The 15572-nt window shown below is 39.6% G+C and overlaps 1 protein-coding gene across 1 annotated transcript in view; it reads right to left on the reverse strand.

Annotated features, from left to right (window-relative positions):
• tgfbr2l (transforming growth factor beta receptor-like) overlaps nt 1-9837 on the reverse strand; it is a 122123-nt gene extending 112286 nt beyond the window's left edge. The window contains exon 1 of the mRNA XM_068034494.1: nt 9716-9837. Within this exon, the coding sequence (XP_067890595.1) occupies nt 9716-9767 (52 nt within the window). The 5' untranslated portion in view covers nt 9768-9837. The remainder of the gene's footprint in view (nt 1-9715) is intronic.
• Nucleotides 9838-15572: the final 5735 nt, after the last annotated feature.

Below are 15572 nucleotides of genomic sequence, written 5' to 3' on the forward strand. Positions count from 1 at the left end.
GCCTTCAGTCGTTTCTTGATATCACTCGGAATGAATGGAATTGGTTGAAGTCTGGCATCTGTGATGCTGGGGACTTCAGGAGGAGGCCGAGATGGATCATCAACTCAGCACTTCTGGCTGAAGATTGTTGCAAATGCTTCAGCCTTATCTTTCGCACTGATTTGGTGGGCTCCCCCATCATTGAGGATGGGGATATTTGTGGAGCCACCTCCTTGTTTAATTGTCCACCTCCATTCAGGGCTGGATGTGGCAAGACTACAGAGCTTAGATCTGATCCATTTGTTATGGAATCGCTTAGCTCTGTCTATCGCATGCTGCTTACACAGTTTGGCACGCAAATAGTCCTGTGTTGTAGCTTCACCAGGTTGACACCTCATTTTGAGTTATGCCTGGTGTTGCTCCTGCATGCCCTCCTGCACTCTTCATTGAACGAGGGTTGGTCTCCTGACTTGATGGTAATGGTAGAATGGAGGATATGCCAGGCCATGAGGTTACAGATTGTGACTGAGTACAATTCTGCTGCTGCTGATGGCCCACAGCGCCTCATGGATGCCCAGTTTTGCATTGCTAGATCTGTTCGAAATCTATCCCACTTAGCACGGTGGTAGTGCCACACAACACGATGGACAATATCCTCATCTCCACAAGGACTGTGCGGTGGTCACTCCTACCAATACTGTCATGGACAGATGCATCTGCGAGAGGTAGATTGGTGAGGACAAGGTCAAGTATGTTTTTCCCTCTTGTTGGTTCCCTCACCACCTGCTGCATACCCAATCTAGCAGCTATTCCTTTAGGACTGGGCCAGATCAGTAGTGGTGCTACCGAACCACTCTTGGTGATGGACATTGAAGTCCCCCACCCAGAGTACATTCTGCACCCTTGCCACCTTCAATGCTTCCTCCACGTGGTATTCAACATGCAGGAGTACTGACTCATCAGCTGAGGGAGAGCAGCAGGTGGTATCAGCAGGAAGTTTCCTTGCCCATGTATGACCTGATGCCATGAGACTTCATGGGGTCTGGTCTCAATGTTGAGGACTCCAAGGGCAACTCCCTTCCAACTGTATACCACTGTGCCGCCACCTCTGCTGGGTCTGTCCTGCAAGTGGGACAGGACATACCCAGGGGATAGTGATGGCAGTGTCTGGGACATTTTCTGTAAGGTGTGATTCCGTGAGTATGGCTAAGTCAGGCTGTTGCTTGAATAGTCTGTGGGACAGCTCTCCCAACTTTGGCACAAGCCCCCAGATGTTAGTAAGGAGGACTCTGGAGGGTGGACAGGGTTGGGTTTGCCGTTGTCGTTTCCAGTGCCTAGGTCGGTGCCGGGTGGTCCGTCTGGTTTCATTCTTTTTTATTGACTTCGTAGCAGTTAGGTACAACTGAGTGGCTTGCTAGGCCACTTCAGAGAGCATGTAAGAGTCAACCACATTGTTGTGGGTCTGGAGTCACATGTAGGCCACACCAGGTAAGGACAGCAGATTTCCTTCCATAAAGGACATTAGTGAACCAGACGGGTTTTTACAACAATCGACAATGGTTTCATGGCCATCATTAGACGAACTTTAAATTCCAGATTTATTAATTGAATTCAAATTCCACCTTCTGCTGTGGTGGGATTTGATCCCATGTCCCCAGAGCAATACCCTGGGCCTCTGGGTTACTAGTCCAGTGACAATACCACTACGCCACTTCTACTCAGGTACACAAGAAAAGCACAGTGAGGCATCATAGTAAACACCTTCAAGTACATTGTGCATTGCACAGATAAATTGGAAGTGCATCATTGCAATTCTAATGGAGCATTTACACTTTGCATCATACATGCCAACCGAGTAAACTATCAAAATCTGACCAAACATCATCACAGAAGGTAGCACATCACCAACAAAGCCCTCAATATGTGCCTTTTGAAGTAACATTATAAGAGGGGTTGCACCGAGAGTACAGTGGGACATGAGCAGGTCATATTTTAAGCTGCATGTACATCCAGAATTTGAACATTTTTATTTTAGTGGTTGCATTCTAAAGTGCATAATAGAAAAGCTTGCAGCAACAGAGAAAATAGAATTACTGATTGGTGCCCATTGGAAGATATTCAACTTGTGTTGAAAACAGGCGAAGCATGAACCTTTTTAACAAAAAGTGGTGTCAGGCTGTTCAATGGTGAATCAAATGTTACTGCTGCTAAAAGGGCATTTAGGTCCTAAAACAATTTAAAAGGTGGGCAGCTGAACGCCTTAAAGAAGCTTTGATTCAAAGTAGTGATGGATGAATTCTGCAGGCGAAGCAGGCCTCCAAGGTGACTTTCCATGCCTAGCCCACATTTCTTTGAGGTAAAACAGTCATTCCCAAGTTAAAATTCCCCCTTTCCCATGAGGGCTGAAGATGTGAGATTTATTTTCTGAGGAATCTGGGAGCATGCTGCCTTACAACAGGTTTTGATTTTGACTCTTTATTTTGTGTATTTTCCACCATTTTTCAGCCTATTATAATTCTGCTTTTCAAGCCAAAACTAATTTCTCTGGAAGCAGTAGAGATACTTTAAATATAAAAATAAAAGTAGTTGTATGAACTCCAGTCTGACTTTACAGCCTGACTTTAATTTTGAAAATTGAACATATCAGCTGAAAAAATTATATATGAGGAAGTACATTAAAGTGTGATGCCAGATTGTGACTCGTAGACAAAACACATACTGCACTTTTTATGTAGGCAACTACTGGATCTCCTGTGGAATTGCTCATGATATGTCAGAAAATATGTTCCCTCCCTTAACGGTCTCTGTTGTTTTTATGTTGCTGCATTTATTTTCCATTGTTCTTCCACTTAACTCTATCATTCTCTGACTTTCTGTCTCCTCTTTGGCCTCTCTCCTGTAATAGAGAGGGAAATAATGATGAGATCCTGGGTGGGGGATGGATCCAGCTAGTGCCGTAGGCTGGTGGGTTACCAGTGCCTTTGGTTTGAATATCATGGATAAAGATTGGAGAACAAACCTAAGGCACAGGCTGAATTTTCTAGTGATGAATGGATGGCACCAACTGGAGGGGTGAGGGGATCCAGTCAGGAATTGGTTGCAGTAGCAAGGAGAGAGACAGAGCAATGTACAAGTTGTCTCAGAGTGGAAGGCAGTAGGAAAGAAAGAGAATTTGAGCAAAAGACAGGAAGAAATGGATGCTTGGTTGGAAGAAGAATTAACAGCTTTCAATTCTTCTCTCAGCCTGGTGCATCTTCAGCAGGCTGGCACTTCCACCTGGCTCAAGGATGTGCCCCTGAGCCAATCAGCCTCAGCTCATTGGCATTTTTCAGATGGGCTCTCTGTGGCATCTGTCATGCTTTGTAAAGTGGCAAAATAAGGAGAATTTAAACAAAATTGCCCCTAAACCTCTGCTATTGATATAATTTAAAGGATGCCTCAACCAATCTTAGAAATGGGGACAAACAGACATCCCATATGCCTAGGGTTTCCATAGCACAAATGATGGAAAATACATTGGATTACATATTTTCCTGATTTGTGTAGTATGATTAAATGCCTGGCCATATATGAGTGAGGTATTGTTGGACCACTGTCACATCTGGCAAAATATCCCAGAAATATCAGGTGTAAATAGGAGCTGCCAGATCAGCTCCCAAAGAAGTTTCTGCTTCTGTCCATGTTTTTCTAGGAGGCTTGCACAACTCAAGTGGAAATTCTAGGCTGATATATGTTATTATAAAAATATAGGTTAAGAGTTTCTGATTTGGGCGGGATTGGCGACCTGGATGGCAATTGCGCTCAAGTTTCCAGTCAAAGTCATTTGCAAACCTCCGAATATAAAATCTTCCTTGAACCAGGGCAATCAGGCAACAAGTTAGATAGTACTTTTTTATGAAAAAAGTTTCATTAAAAATATTCCTTGATATATTTAAAAGTAGTAACCTGATGTAGTTTTATGAATACAGCTGAAATAAGGTTTATCACAAAACTAAGTGTTTTAAATCAAAATATCTAGTCCACCACCTGTGATAAAGCTGATTTTAAATAACTAAAAACGGGTTTAAAAAACTATACAGAGTCATTTACTAGTTACATTTCTGTACAGTAGTCTGTTTCTTGGTAAATTAAAACAAATAATATTAAAAGGTGTCCTTTATCCCTCAAAAAAAGCTTAATTTGAAGGCTCGCAAATGGGCATAAGTAGCAGAAATTCGCCATGGTGATTAATCTGGGGGTATGGCCTGGTTTGTGTTAAATCAATGACAAAGATCATGGAAACTTGATCTGCATTGGATGTCATGGGTGCTTGAAATTTCTCAATCTTTCATGATCTTTTGACCGATGTTGGGTGATCGAAATACCTGTATTGAAAAACCCAATGGAAACTCCAGGCCATAGTATTTTCAAAATTAAAACCCACTCCTGAGAGACCAACCAGATAATATGAACCGATTTTGAAATTTCAAAAAATTGAATTCTGGAAAAGCAGATTGATGGGACTTCTTTCTTTTAATGAATATGAAGATGGTAATAGATTTCAAGGGGACATGCACAGACTGGTGGAATGGGCGGACACATGGCAGATGAAATTCAGTGCAGACAAGTGTGTGGTTAAAATTGTACAATTTAGCATGTATTGTCGCTTCTCATTCTTGGTAGGAAGAATGAGAAGTGACAATACATGCTAAATTGTACAATTTTAAAAGGAGTGGAAAAAAACAGTGATCTGGGAGTGTTTGTGCACATATCTTTGAAGGTGGCAGGGCAGGTTAACAAGTCATTTAATAAAGCATATGGGATCCTGGACTTTATAAATAGAGGCACAAAGTACAAAAGCTAGGAAGTTATGCTAATTCTATATAAAACAGTAGTTCATCCTCAGCTGGAGTATTGTGACCAATCTGGGCACCATGCTTTAGGGAGGATGTGAAGGCTTTTGGAGACAGTGCAGAAGAGATTTATTAGAATGGTTCCAGGGATGAAGCGTTATCGTTAAATGGATAGGTTGGAGTAGCTGGAATTGTTCTCCTTGGAGCAGAGAAGGCTAAGAAAAGGTTTGCCAGTGGTGTTTAAACTTATGAAGGGTTTAGATAGAGTAAATAAAGATAAACTGTTTCAATAGCTGACAGGTTGATAACCAGAGGGCACAGATTTAAGGTAATTGGCAAAGAACCAGTGGCAACATGAAGAAAAACTTTTTACACAACATCTGTTTAGGATTTGGAATGCAGTTCCTGATAGGGTAATTGATATAGATTCAATAATAGCCTTCACAAAGGAATTGAATAAATACCTGAGGGAGAAATGATTGCGGGAATATGGGAAAAGAGCTAAGGAGTAGGACTAACTGGCTTGCTCTTCGAAAGAGACAGGCAGACTTGATGGGCTGAATGGCCTCCTTCTGTGCTGTGCTATTCTATGATTCTACGATTTTCTCAATGACAGTTACTCTGATGACTAGTTGGCACCAATCCTGGTGGCTTGGATGGATCTTAATTTTAAGATGACACAGAAATCCATACATATTTGATTGTGAACTACAAGTCCAAAATTAAAAGCACTTTCAGATCTCACGGTGAATCATTCTCCTTGGATTTTATTTATTAATTCCATATAGGCCTCCACTGCTGTGTTTGTAATGTTATGCATGTTTCTTAAATATTGGTGCATTAGTCCTGGCAAAAGTTCTGAGCTTTGTGGCTGAGCATACTTGGTAGAGTACAAATGCTTTCAATAAATATATACCAGGAATTATCTGGGATCACATTTACTTGAACCAATTTCAATGGTAATTCTAGGAAAGAGCTAGGAATGGTTTATTAATTGGATTTACATTCACAATCATATACTTTGGCTTCAGTTTCACATCATCAGTTCCACATCAGTAACAGTGTTCAAGTATTCTCCTGGTACACAGCTCAAAACATATGCAGTGCCAAATAGCCAGTCTTCTTGCCATGCCTTAGGTCGGAGGCAGAATTAAATATTTAGAATAGGCCAATATGCTGAACTGGTAGAATTTCTAACCACAAAAAAAAAAATCTGTAGCTCAACTCAGTCAGCCTCTGGGACCTTCATTAATTCTTCATTTGAGCTGGTAATACTTCTAGTTCCTAGAACACATTTCACTGATAAAATGCTAAAGCCTTGCCAAAACTATGTTTAATCTTGATAAATATGGCAAACAAAACCCACTCCATAGTCAAAATTCCATTTAACTATATCCATTATACAGTACTGGGTACCAGTCCCATCTCAGTCAAAGACCTTCACTCTATTGAACTAATGAACCACTTAGAATCTCAGATTTCTCTACATAACTTTACACTCTCAACAATTTCACAGTGGTTCCGCTTAGCAGAATTTGTCCTTGGCTATATGGAAGCTGTATCTTTACAACAACCTGCCCGAAGCAAAGGTGTATGCCAGTGGATTATCAATTACTAGACTCTTACTGGACTCCACTACCAAACTCTCTGAATCAATTAAACACAAGTCAGGCTTATTAGCAAGGAATACATTTATTTACAACTAGAGAAAAGAAATTTAAAAATTCAGCACATAATAAAAACAGAACATATATAAATGCACACAATGGAGTGAAATAATTACTTTCATAAGCACTTCAGATGGAAAATATAAGCCACCTCAGTCTCAAAAAGCCCTGTCTTTGTTTTCTTGCTACCTTTCTGTTATCAGTGCAATATTTCTAACTAGTAAAAATGAAGTAATGTCTCCCATCTAACCAGGTACCAGATTTACAAAAGAACAATAGTAGTGTTTCAGTATTTAAGATTTCACCTTGATCGTAGGGGCATGGAGGCAGGTGGGAGTGAGGACAAACCTGTTACTTCCTTTAAAGTTTAATTTTCAGGCATTCTTGACAATTGTACCTGCCTCTATTGATGATTAAGTATTGTACAGCACATCAGAGAATAAATCTGTGGGTGGTAATTAACTCAGTCCTTAACAAAATAATAGTATGTAATCAAGGAAGATAATGTTGACAATGAAGGGAGCATGAGGTAGATGGATTTAATTATGCAGGCCAATATGTGACAGAAATTGCCTACCGCAAGTCTCACATAACCATATATGAGGGGCTGGGGATAGCTCTTCTGTTGATCCCTCTGACATTACTGATCCTTGTTTCTTGCACCTTGCCTCCACACTGGCACAACATTATAGCTCTAAGCTTCTTCTTTCACTTTAGCACACCATTGCTTGTCTGTCAGTGGCCAAGAGTCAAAGGCCATGTTGCATTTCTTCAAGTGAACCTTCAATGTGTTCTTGTAACACCTATATTGTTGGTCTGCTTACTTCTGCCATCCACCAGTTCTCATAAAACACCTGCTTTAGAAACTATATGACCAACCCACATCCGATTAACGAACAAAAAAAGCCCAATAGAGCTGAGCACTGATTATCATAGCCTCGAAGCAGATGCAGTCAGCACGTTCTAGAGCTTTCTTGTTCGTGATCTTATCCTCCTACCTAATAAAAAAAGTAAGGGGCAGAGGTGTCTTTGGTGCAGAAAAACATGGGCGCACAATTCTTGTTGTCTGAAATAAGTATCTTAACCAGACTGATTCATTTAATGGTAGCTCCCACCGAAATTCATAGATATTTGCGGAAGCATAATTGAACTATGCAAAAATAACAAATGGATGACATTATTTATCCAAAGATAGATTGGGCTAAAAGTAATGTAATTGGAAAAAAGGGAAAGGTTTCTACATATGCTAGTCGATTTTCTAGATCAGTCCCTTTTTAGTCCAATAGGAAGGAGACAATGGTGGATCCAGTCCCAGGAAACGAATTGGGCAGGTAATATACGCATTGGGAAACATCTAGGGAGCAATGAAAGTAACATATTTAGGTTTGATATGGAAATTGTAAAGCAGAGGGAATAGCGAAAGAGAAAAAGTATTCGTCTGGGAAGAAACAAATTTCAACAAAGTGAAAAAGGAACTTTTTTTATTCGTTTATGGGATGTGGGTGGCGCTAGCTAGGACAGCATTTATTACCAAAAAGAACTGGTTCATATAGAGCGTATTCTGTACACATTTCCCTTATTTCCAGTATCAAGATTTTGAATACCCCTTTGTACGTCAACATTTATAATGTTAGTTACATAAGCACTTCTGATGTTAACATCTCCAAAAATAATTCCTATAGTGAGTGCAGTTACTTGTACAGCACCAAGGAGCTGTGGGAATATGATTGCAATTTGAGAAAACTAAGTTAAATGGACTACAAAGAATGAGTTGTTTATACCTAATGTAAATCTATGGAGAAACGTTAAACTTAGCTCGGTGCGAGATGAAGTGACAAATCCATATTTATCAGAAAATCAAAAAATTGGACGCTTTGTAATGAGGCAGAATCGACTGTTTTTCTCATTCAGAACGGGGCCTAAAGGGAAAAGGAAGACTGAACGGACATCTATTTTTCTGTTCTGAACTTGCCTTTAAACTCCAGTTACAGGGCTCAGTGTGGGGCCGCCCAGAAGGAAGGTTTTGAACCGTCAACAAATCAACGCTGACTTTCCACAATCAAAAACGGAGCTTTCGAAGGTCCCTGTATTCAATTATGAAGCTAAGCGCTAGATGAGCAAGACACACATTGTAAATCTTATTCCCAAATCCAAAGGAACCAGTCAATAATAGAACATCCTAATATTTTTAATTAACAAAGTGCCAAAGGCATGGCTTTAGCTAGTGTGTTCAACGTACGATTTTAATGTTAATACTTCATTCGTCGTTGTTTTAAGTGCCTCTCTCCTGCCCGGGCGGTTACTATTGGCTTTCCCTGGCAGTAATAGTGACCTCTAGCGTGAGGACATACCCCCAGAATCTGATTCACATCCCAATTCCTCAGAAACTTAATTCATATGTTATATCTATTGTAATATTGCTAAACTGATTTATCAGAAGATCTGCTGAATGCCGTGCTCTTTAAATTATAATTTAAATTTGTTATTCGCAATAGTTGACAACATAGCATTAATTTAGCCCAGCGAATTTGAAAGCAGGATTGGTGGTTAAATACTTCGAAGAATATCCCTTCAATCTGAGCTCCACTGGGATCGCAAAACATACTCAGCGAGAAAGCAAATTAGTCCGTGCTAATGCCACAAAGAGGACAAGAGCTCAATATGGAACTTGTTTTTCTTAACAGTAAGAGTTAAAACGTGCGCAAACACGGTTTTTCCCTCATATTATTCGGAAATTACAGGATTCCAGCAAAATGAGTTGAACAAATTCAAAACAGGCTAAGTGTTCCCAATATCAGTTCTACACTTCGGCAAAATGCGGTCATTAAAACGATTTTGTTAGCAAAAAATAATTGAATGGCTAGACATTTTTTAAACGGAAATCTGTTCTTTGTTTTCTTTGCCTCTGTGAGATGTCCCGAATGAACTAAAGTAAAGGACAACCTTTGTCGCGATTTATTACATGCAAAAAGTTTTTTTTCGAGTATTTGACGCGCTGACAATGTTGCTTCGGTGACAAAACTGGATTTAAATAGTAGAAATGATCAAAAACTGACGTCCACTTCAGTGAAATTTAGAACCTGGGATTCTAATTTAGATCGGAATCGATTGTTAAAAGAGAAGTTACATTTTAGAAGAGAGAATTAAACAGTGGCTAGAGCTGGAAAAAAGCCCAGTGATTGTTATGATTTATGATCCCCACACTAAGTTCTGACAGTGTATTATTTCTTCACTTACCGGAAGCCAGGATCAAGACAGATGTTGGGTTTAAGACACTCCAGCAGCCCATTCTCCTTCCAGGTAACCGAGCATGAAAAGTCCCACTGAAAACTCCTGAACTATCAATCTATGCTTTTTACTTCCATCGTGCGAATTTAGTATATAGATCATAGCAGGCAAAGAGCGAGATGAGCGTGTGAGTGAGTCACGTTGACGGGGAGGAGTGGGGGGGTGGGGGGGAAGGGGAGTGGGGAGGTGGGTGGATTTTGGACGGGCTTTGCTGTGGGCGGATCTGGCGCCAGCTGTTCTGAACTTGCCTTTAAACTCCAGCTACAAGGCTCAGTGTGGGGCCGCCCAGAAGGAAGGTTTTGAAACGTCAACAAATCAACGCTGACTTTCCACAATCAAAAACGGAGCCAAATCAGCACTCGGTATTTGTTTTTTAACTCGGTTCCCGTCTGTTTATGGCAACGAAATGAAGTCGGCAAGGACTACATCCCTTAGTTTGTAAAAGCAAACACTCGTGGACTTCCATTGGAATAAGCATTAAAGATTTAACATCTGAGCAGCTTTTGGAAAACGAGTTTTAGAAGCATTCCGCCTCACAGTGGTTCACAGAAGAAAAATAGCAAACTATATGAAACCCAACATCTCGCCGGTTAATTCGTTTAAGTACAAGTGCTCTCTGCACTAATTCTGGAAAAAAAAACTATCAAACGTCTGATTTTTTTCTGCCAGTTTATTGGGAAAATGCAAAATAATTAGATAACTGCGTTTCCCTAAATCGAAATAAATGTCACAGTTCATAAGCTTCTCCATTTTAAAAACTAGAAATCAAACTTTCAAGACAAAACTCAAGGGATTTGTACCAACTGAAATTAAATCAAAGCGTTGGTTCAAACTCTGGAAGGTAAATTGAAGTTATGGAATTGGTCGAGCAGATTTAGTCTGCTAAAAATATAAAGATGATTTTGAAAAAATCTTGAATACAAATCTGGAATTATTTGCAGAAAATAAATGTTGAAATATGACTTTTTAAAATCTTACATTTCAAAAATATATCCAAAACAGTGTTATCTCAAGAAGGGGCAGTAAAGTAGATTCAAGATAGCAAATGTAAATTAAATACACGTTGTGGGAAATTACAGTCCAGAAGAACTCACATATGCATTAAAAACATTTGGTAAACCTTTTTGTTGAAATCAAATATTGAAAGTGTCTATACAGCTCATTCCTATGATATTCTGATTAGAAGCACACAAAAGCAGCTCACCACCACCTTCTTGAGGGCAATTAGGAATGGGCAATAACTGCTGGCTTAGCCAGTGATGCCCACATCCCATGAATGAATAAAAAATGTCAGAAGATTGACGATAATCTAGTTCATCAAATGTTTTGATATTATATAATTCTATATTTAATATTATTGTGATTTCTGTATTTTGTTGATGTTCTTGCAATGCTTAAAGATTAAAATATCACAAGCACAGTTGGCCACATTGGGCCTGCTTCTTGCCTCATCATAGATAGTTATCTGCTATCAGCTGCTCAATTTATGGAATACCAATGCTGCTTGATCTGCCTGAATATTTCCAACAATTTTTAAATTTTCCTGTATGAACTAAATGTGTCCATTTTATTGGTGCAATGCAGTATATTACTGAAATTCTACAGTAAATTAGTTATTTCTGCTTGTTATTTTCACCCTCGGTGATTTTCATTGTTCCATGGTCAATGTTCAAACCCAGAGAGCAAGCTATTTGCACACCACCAACCACCCCCCCAACCCCCCTCCCCAATCAGGCCTCTCTGTCAGCATTGTTCTTAAACTAAACCTTAAGGAAATTATGTGGTCTCTGTTCTACTCTCCCATAATGGAACAGTTGGTGTGGGGAATCATTTAAAGGCATTGTTTTAATAAACTTTTTTAATATAGTCAGTCACAGATTCACAGGATGTGGGTGTCGCTGGCAAGGTCAGAATTCATTGCTCATCCGTAATTGCCTTTGAGAAGGTTGTGGTGATCCACCTTCTTAAATACAACTTTGTGGCTCCGTAAGCCATATCAGAAGGCTGTTAAAAGTCAACCATAGTGCTATGCATCAAATCACATATAAGCCAGATCACATAAAGATGGCAGATTTCCTTCCCTCAAGGATGTTAGTGAACCAGGTGGGTTTTTGCGCCCGTTTGGTAGTCGGAATGCTTGCTTTTTAATTCCAGATTTATTGAATTGATTTAATTAAATTAACTGAATTTAATTCCCCCAATTATCATGCTGTGATTTGTAAAGCACACTTTCCTATATACTTTAACCTATGTGTGCAGTAAAGTATGGTGTCCATACAGAATCACAGAATTGTTACAGCACAGCAGGAGGCCATTCAGCCCATTGTGTCTGCACCAGCTCTTCAGATGAACATTCCATTGCCTTCTCCGTATAACACTCTACATTCTTCCTTTTCAGATATCAGTCTAATTCCCTTTTGAATGCCTCAGTTGAACCTAGCTCCATCACACTCTCAACCAGTGAATTCCAGATCCTAACCACTCACTGGGTAAATAAATTTTTCCTCATATTATTTTTGCTTCTTTTTCCAATCACTTTTTATCTGTGCTCCCTCGTTCTCGATCCTTTCATGAGTGGGACCAGTTTTTCCCTATTCAGTATGTCCAGACCCCTCATGATTTTGAATACCTCTATCAAATCTGCTTTCAGCCTTCTCTTTTCCAAAGAAAACAGTCCCAACTTCTCCACTCTGTCTCCACATATGAAGTTCCTCATCACTGGTACCATTCTCATGAATCTTTTCTGTACTCTCTCCAATGCCCACACATCTTTCCTAAAACTGGATGCAATACTCCAGCTGAGGCCAAACTAGTGTCTCATAAAGTTTAACATAACTTCCTTGCTCTTGTACACTATGCCTCAATTAGTAAAGCACAGGGTACTGTATGCTTTATTAACAGCTCTCTCTCAACCTGTCCTGCCACCTTCAATGACTTATGCACCTATACACCCAGGTCCCTCTGCTCCTGCACCCCCTTTAGAATTCTAGCCTTTATGTTATATTGTCTCTCTATATATTCTTCCGACCAAAATGAATCACTTCACATTTCTCTGCATTGAACTTCATCTGCCACCTGTCTGCCCATTCCACCAAATGTCTATGTCCTTTTGAAATTTGACACTATCATGCTCACAGTTCACAATGCTGCCAAGGTTCGTATCATCTGCAAACTTTGAAATTGTGCCCTGTACACCAAGGTCTAGGTCATTAATATATATCAGTTATTTCACTAAATGTTCTTCACATACCTTACAGTAAATAAGGGTTGCTGCATACATGTTTAGCTTATGTTGAGAAAGATGAGTGGTGTTTAATCACAAAGTAGAACTATCTTCTCATGTGTTGAAAACCGGCTACTTAAAACGCCTTAAGCTTTTTAACTGAAGGTGAATTTTGTTTACGGTTTATCAAAGGGTTGATAAAAGCGAGGAATACTATTTTCCTGAACTTCTCCGTCGCCCCGCCCTACAAAAAACTATTAGATGTCTTAAAGGCTAACTTCTTGTCACTGCTAAAAATGAAAAAAAAAATCCTACAATATCACATTACAATTGAGGTTAAAATGCTTAAATCACATAGTTTGCGCTAGAGAATCGCACCGTACAAAGTAGTGATGATCATATAATTTATAGATCCAAATTGCTAACTTGCAAAGACATCAGATGCTCATTAAAAAAGCTATTTCTCCTAATGTCGTCAAATAATTCACGCAGTTTGTTTGATTTTGAAATGTAGCAGAATTTACACCGGTTTAGTTAATCTATGGCACTCCATTACGATCCGTCTTTGTAATGTGAAAGAAGGACACCTGTGCTATACATTAAGAATGTATTTACAATATAGCTGCCGACCTGGAACCGACAGCGTACAGTTCAGATTTCAATGAGTCGCTCCGCACTGCCCAAGTCTGTAGCTAACTAAGCTAACTAGCCCAAGGGAGAGCAGTGTGCATGCTTGATTACAGACGTAGGTGAAAACTCTCTCAACAGTTAAAGAAAATAACGAACTTGCAATTATATTGCTGGTTTCACGATGATATTGGCCAGGAAGAACTACCCTGCCTCTCTTCAAATAATGCCATGGGATTTTTTACATCCATCTGAGAGGGCAGACGGAGACATTTTAATACCTCATCCAAAAGACGTACCTCTGACAGTGCAGCACTCTACCTGTGCTGGACTGAAGTGTGAGTCTAGATTATGCACTGGAGTAAGTGCAATGTGATTTTGGTTTGTGAAACAGGCAAAATGAATCACTGAAAGTATAACACTACTGCATAATATATAAATATAAAATATATACTAGAGTTCAGTAACCATCACATCACTGTATGATCAGAAGATGTCTGCCTGTGTAATTTTCTACCTTGTGCTTTGGAACAGAATCTGTTTACTTCTTTGGATCTCACTAGGGATAGATGCAGCAAATTGCACACATGCCTAACAAATGTTATACATCCACTACCCTGGCACATGCTTGCACAGGTATTCCTAGAAAACACAGAAGTGTACACCTCAGAAGAATTTAGAATTTTAGATATAGAAAAGATGCATTTCAGCTCATTTAGGACATAATTTTAAGCACAGATGATAGATCTTTAATAAGGAGAAAAATATTTCTGTCAATTTATATGAGGTTGGTCACCACAGTACGTTAAAGTAGGAATTCATATTTATAGGTTTAGAAGCAAAAACAAGAAAATGTCAGAAATCCTTAGCGGGTTAGGCTGTATCTGTGGAGACAGAAACAAAGTTAACACTTCAAGTTGATGATCCTTCATCGGAACTGGAAAAAGTTAGAGATGTAACAAGTCTTATGCAAATACATAGGCAGGGAAAGGGGGGGGAGTCAAGAAAAAACAAAACAAAAGCAAGGTCTGTGAAAGGGTGGAAGGCAGGAGAGATTAAATGACAAAAGGGATGATAGTGCAAGGCAAAAGGAAATTGTAATGGAGCAAGTAAAGAAACAAAAGATAAATCTCGAGGAGTTGTAAATGGGAATAGCAGAATCATTACAAACAGCTGCTGTTTGAAAAAGAATGGGGGCAGTGGTTATGATCTGAAATTGTTGAACTGAATGTTCAGTCCATTGAGCTTCATTGGACATACAAACATACGAATTAGGAGCAGGAGTAGGCCACTCGTCCCCTCGAGCCTTCTCTGCCAGTCAACAAGAACATGGCTGATCTGATGTACCCTCAACTCCACATTCCCACCTACCCCAAATAACCTTTCACCCCCTTGCTTATCAAGAATCTATCTACCTCTGCCTTATAAATACTTAAAGACTCTACTTCCACTGCCTTTGGAGAAAGAGAATTCAAAAAACTCACAACCCTCTGAGGGAAACAATTGCTCCACATCTCTGTCTTAAATTTTTTTAAATATTTCCAAAATATACTTTATTCATAAAAATCTGTAAAAAATACATTTCCAAACAGTTTCAAACAGCACCAAAAAATACAAACATTGCAAGGGAGATCAGTTTCCTTCATTACAATTATGAGTTGCCTCACAACCCTTCCATTTCATTTGTCATGCCATATACATTTTTACATTTTACAGCACACAAAATTTCCCCGATACAGTTCGAGGGGTTTCCCATGGATCCAGCCCCTCAGTTCAGCTTGGTGGGGGGACCTTACACAGTGGTCTTTCCCCATTGAGCCTTTGCTGCGGCTGCCCCAAGCTTTAGTGCGTCCCTCAGCACGTAGTCCTGGACCTTGGAATGTGCCAGTCTGCAACATTCGGTCGTGGACAACTCTTTGCGCTGGAAGACCAGCAAGTTTCGGGCAGACCAAAGGG

The sequence above is a fragment of the Heterodontus francisci genome, chromosome 7 (assembly GCF_036365525.1).
Source record: "Heterodontus francisci isolate sHetFra1 chromosome 7, sHetFra1.hap1, whole genome shotgun sequence".
NCBI classification, from domain to species: Eukaryota; Metazoa; Chordata; class Chondrichthyes; order Heterodontiformes; family Heterodontidae; genus Heterodontus; species Heterodontus francisci.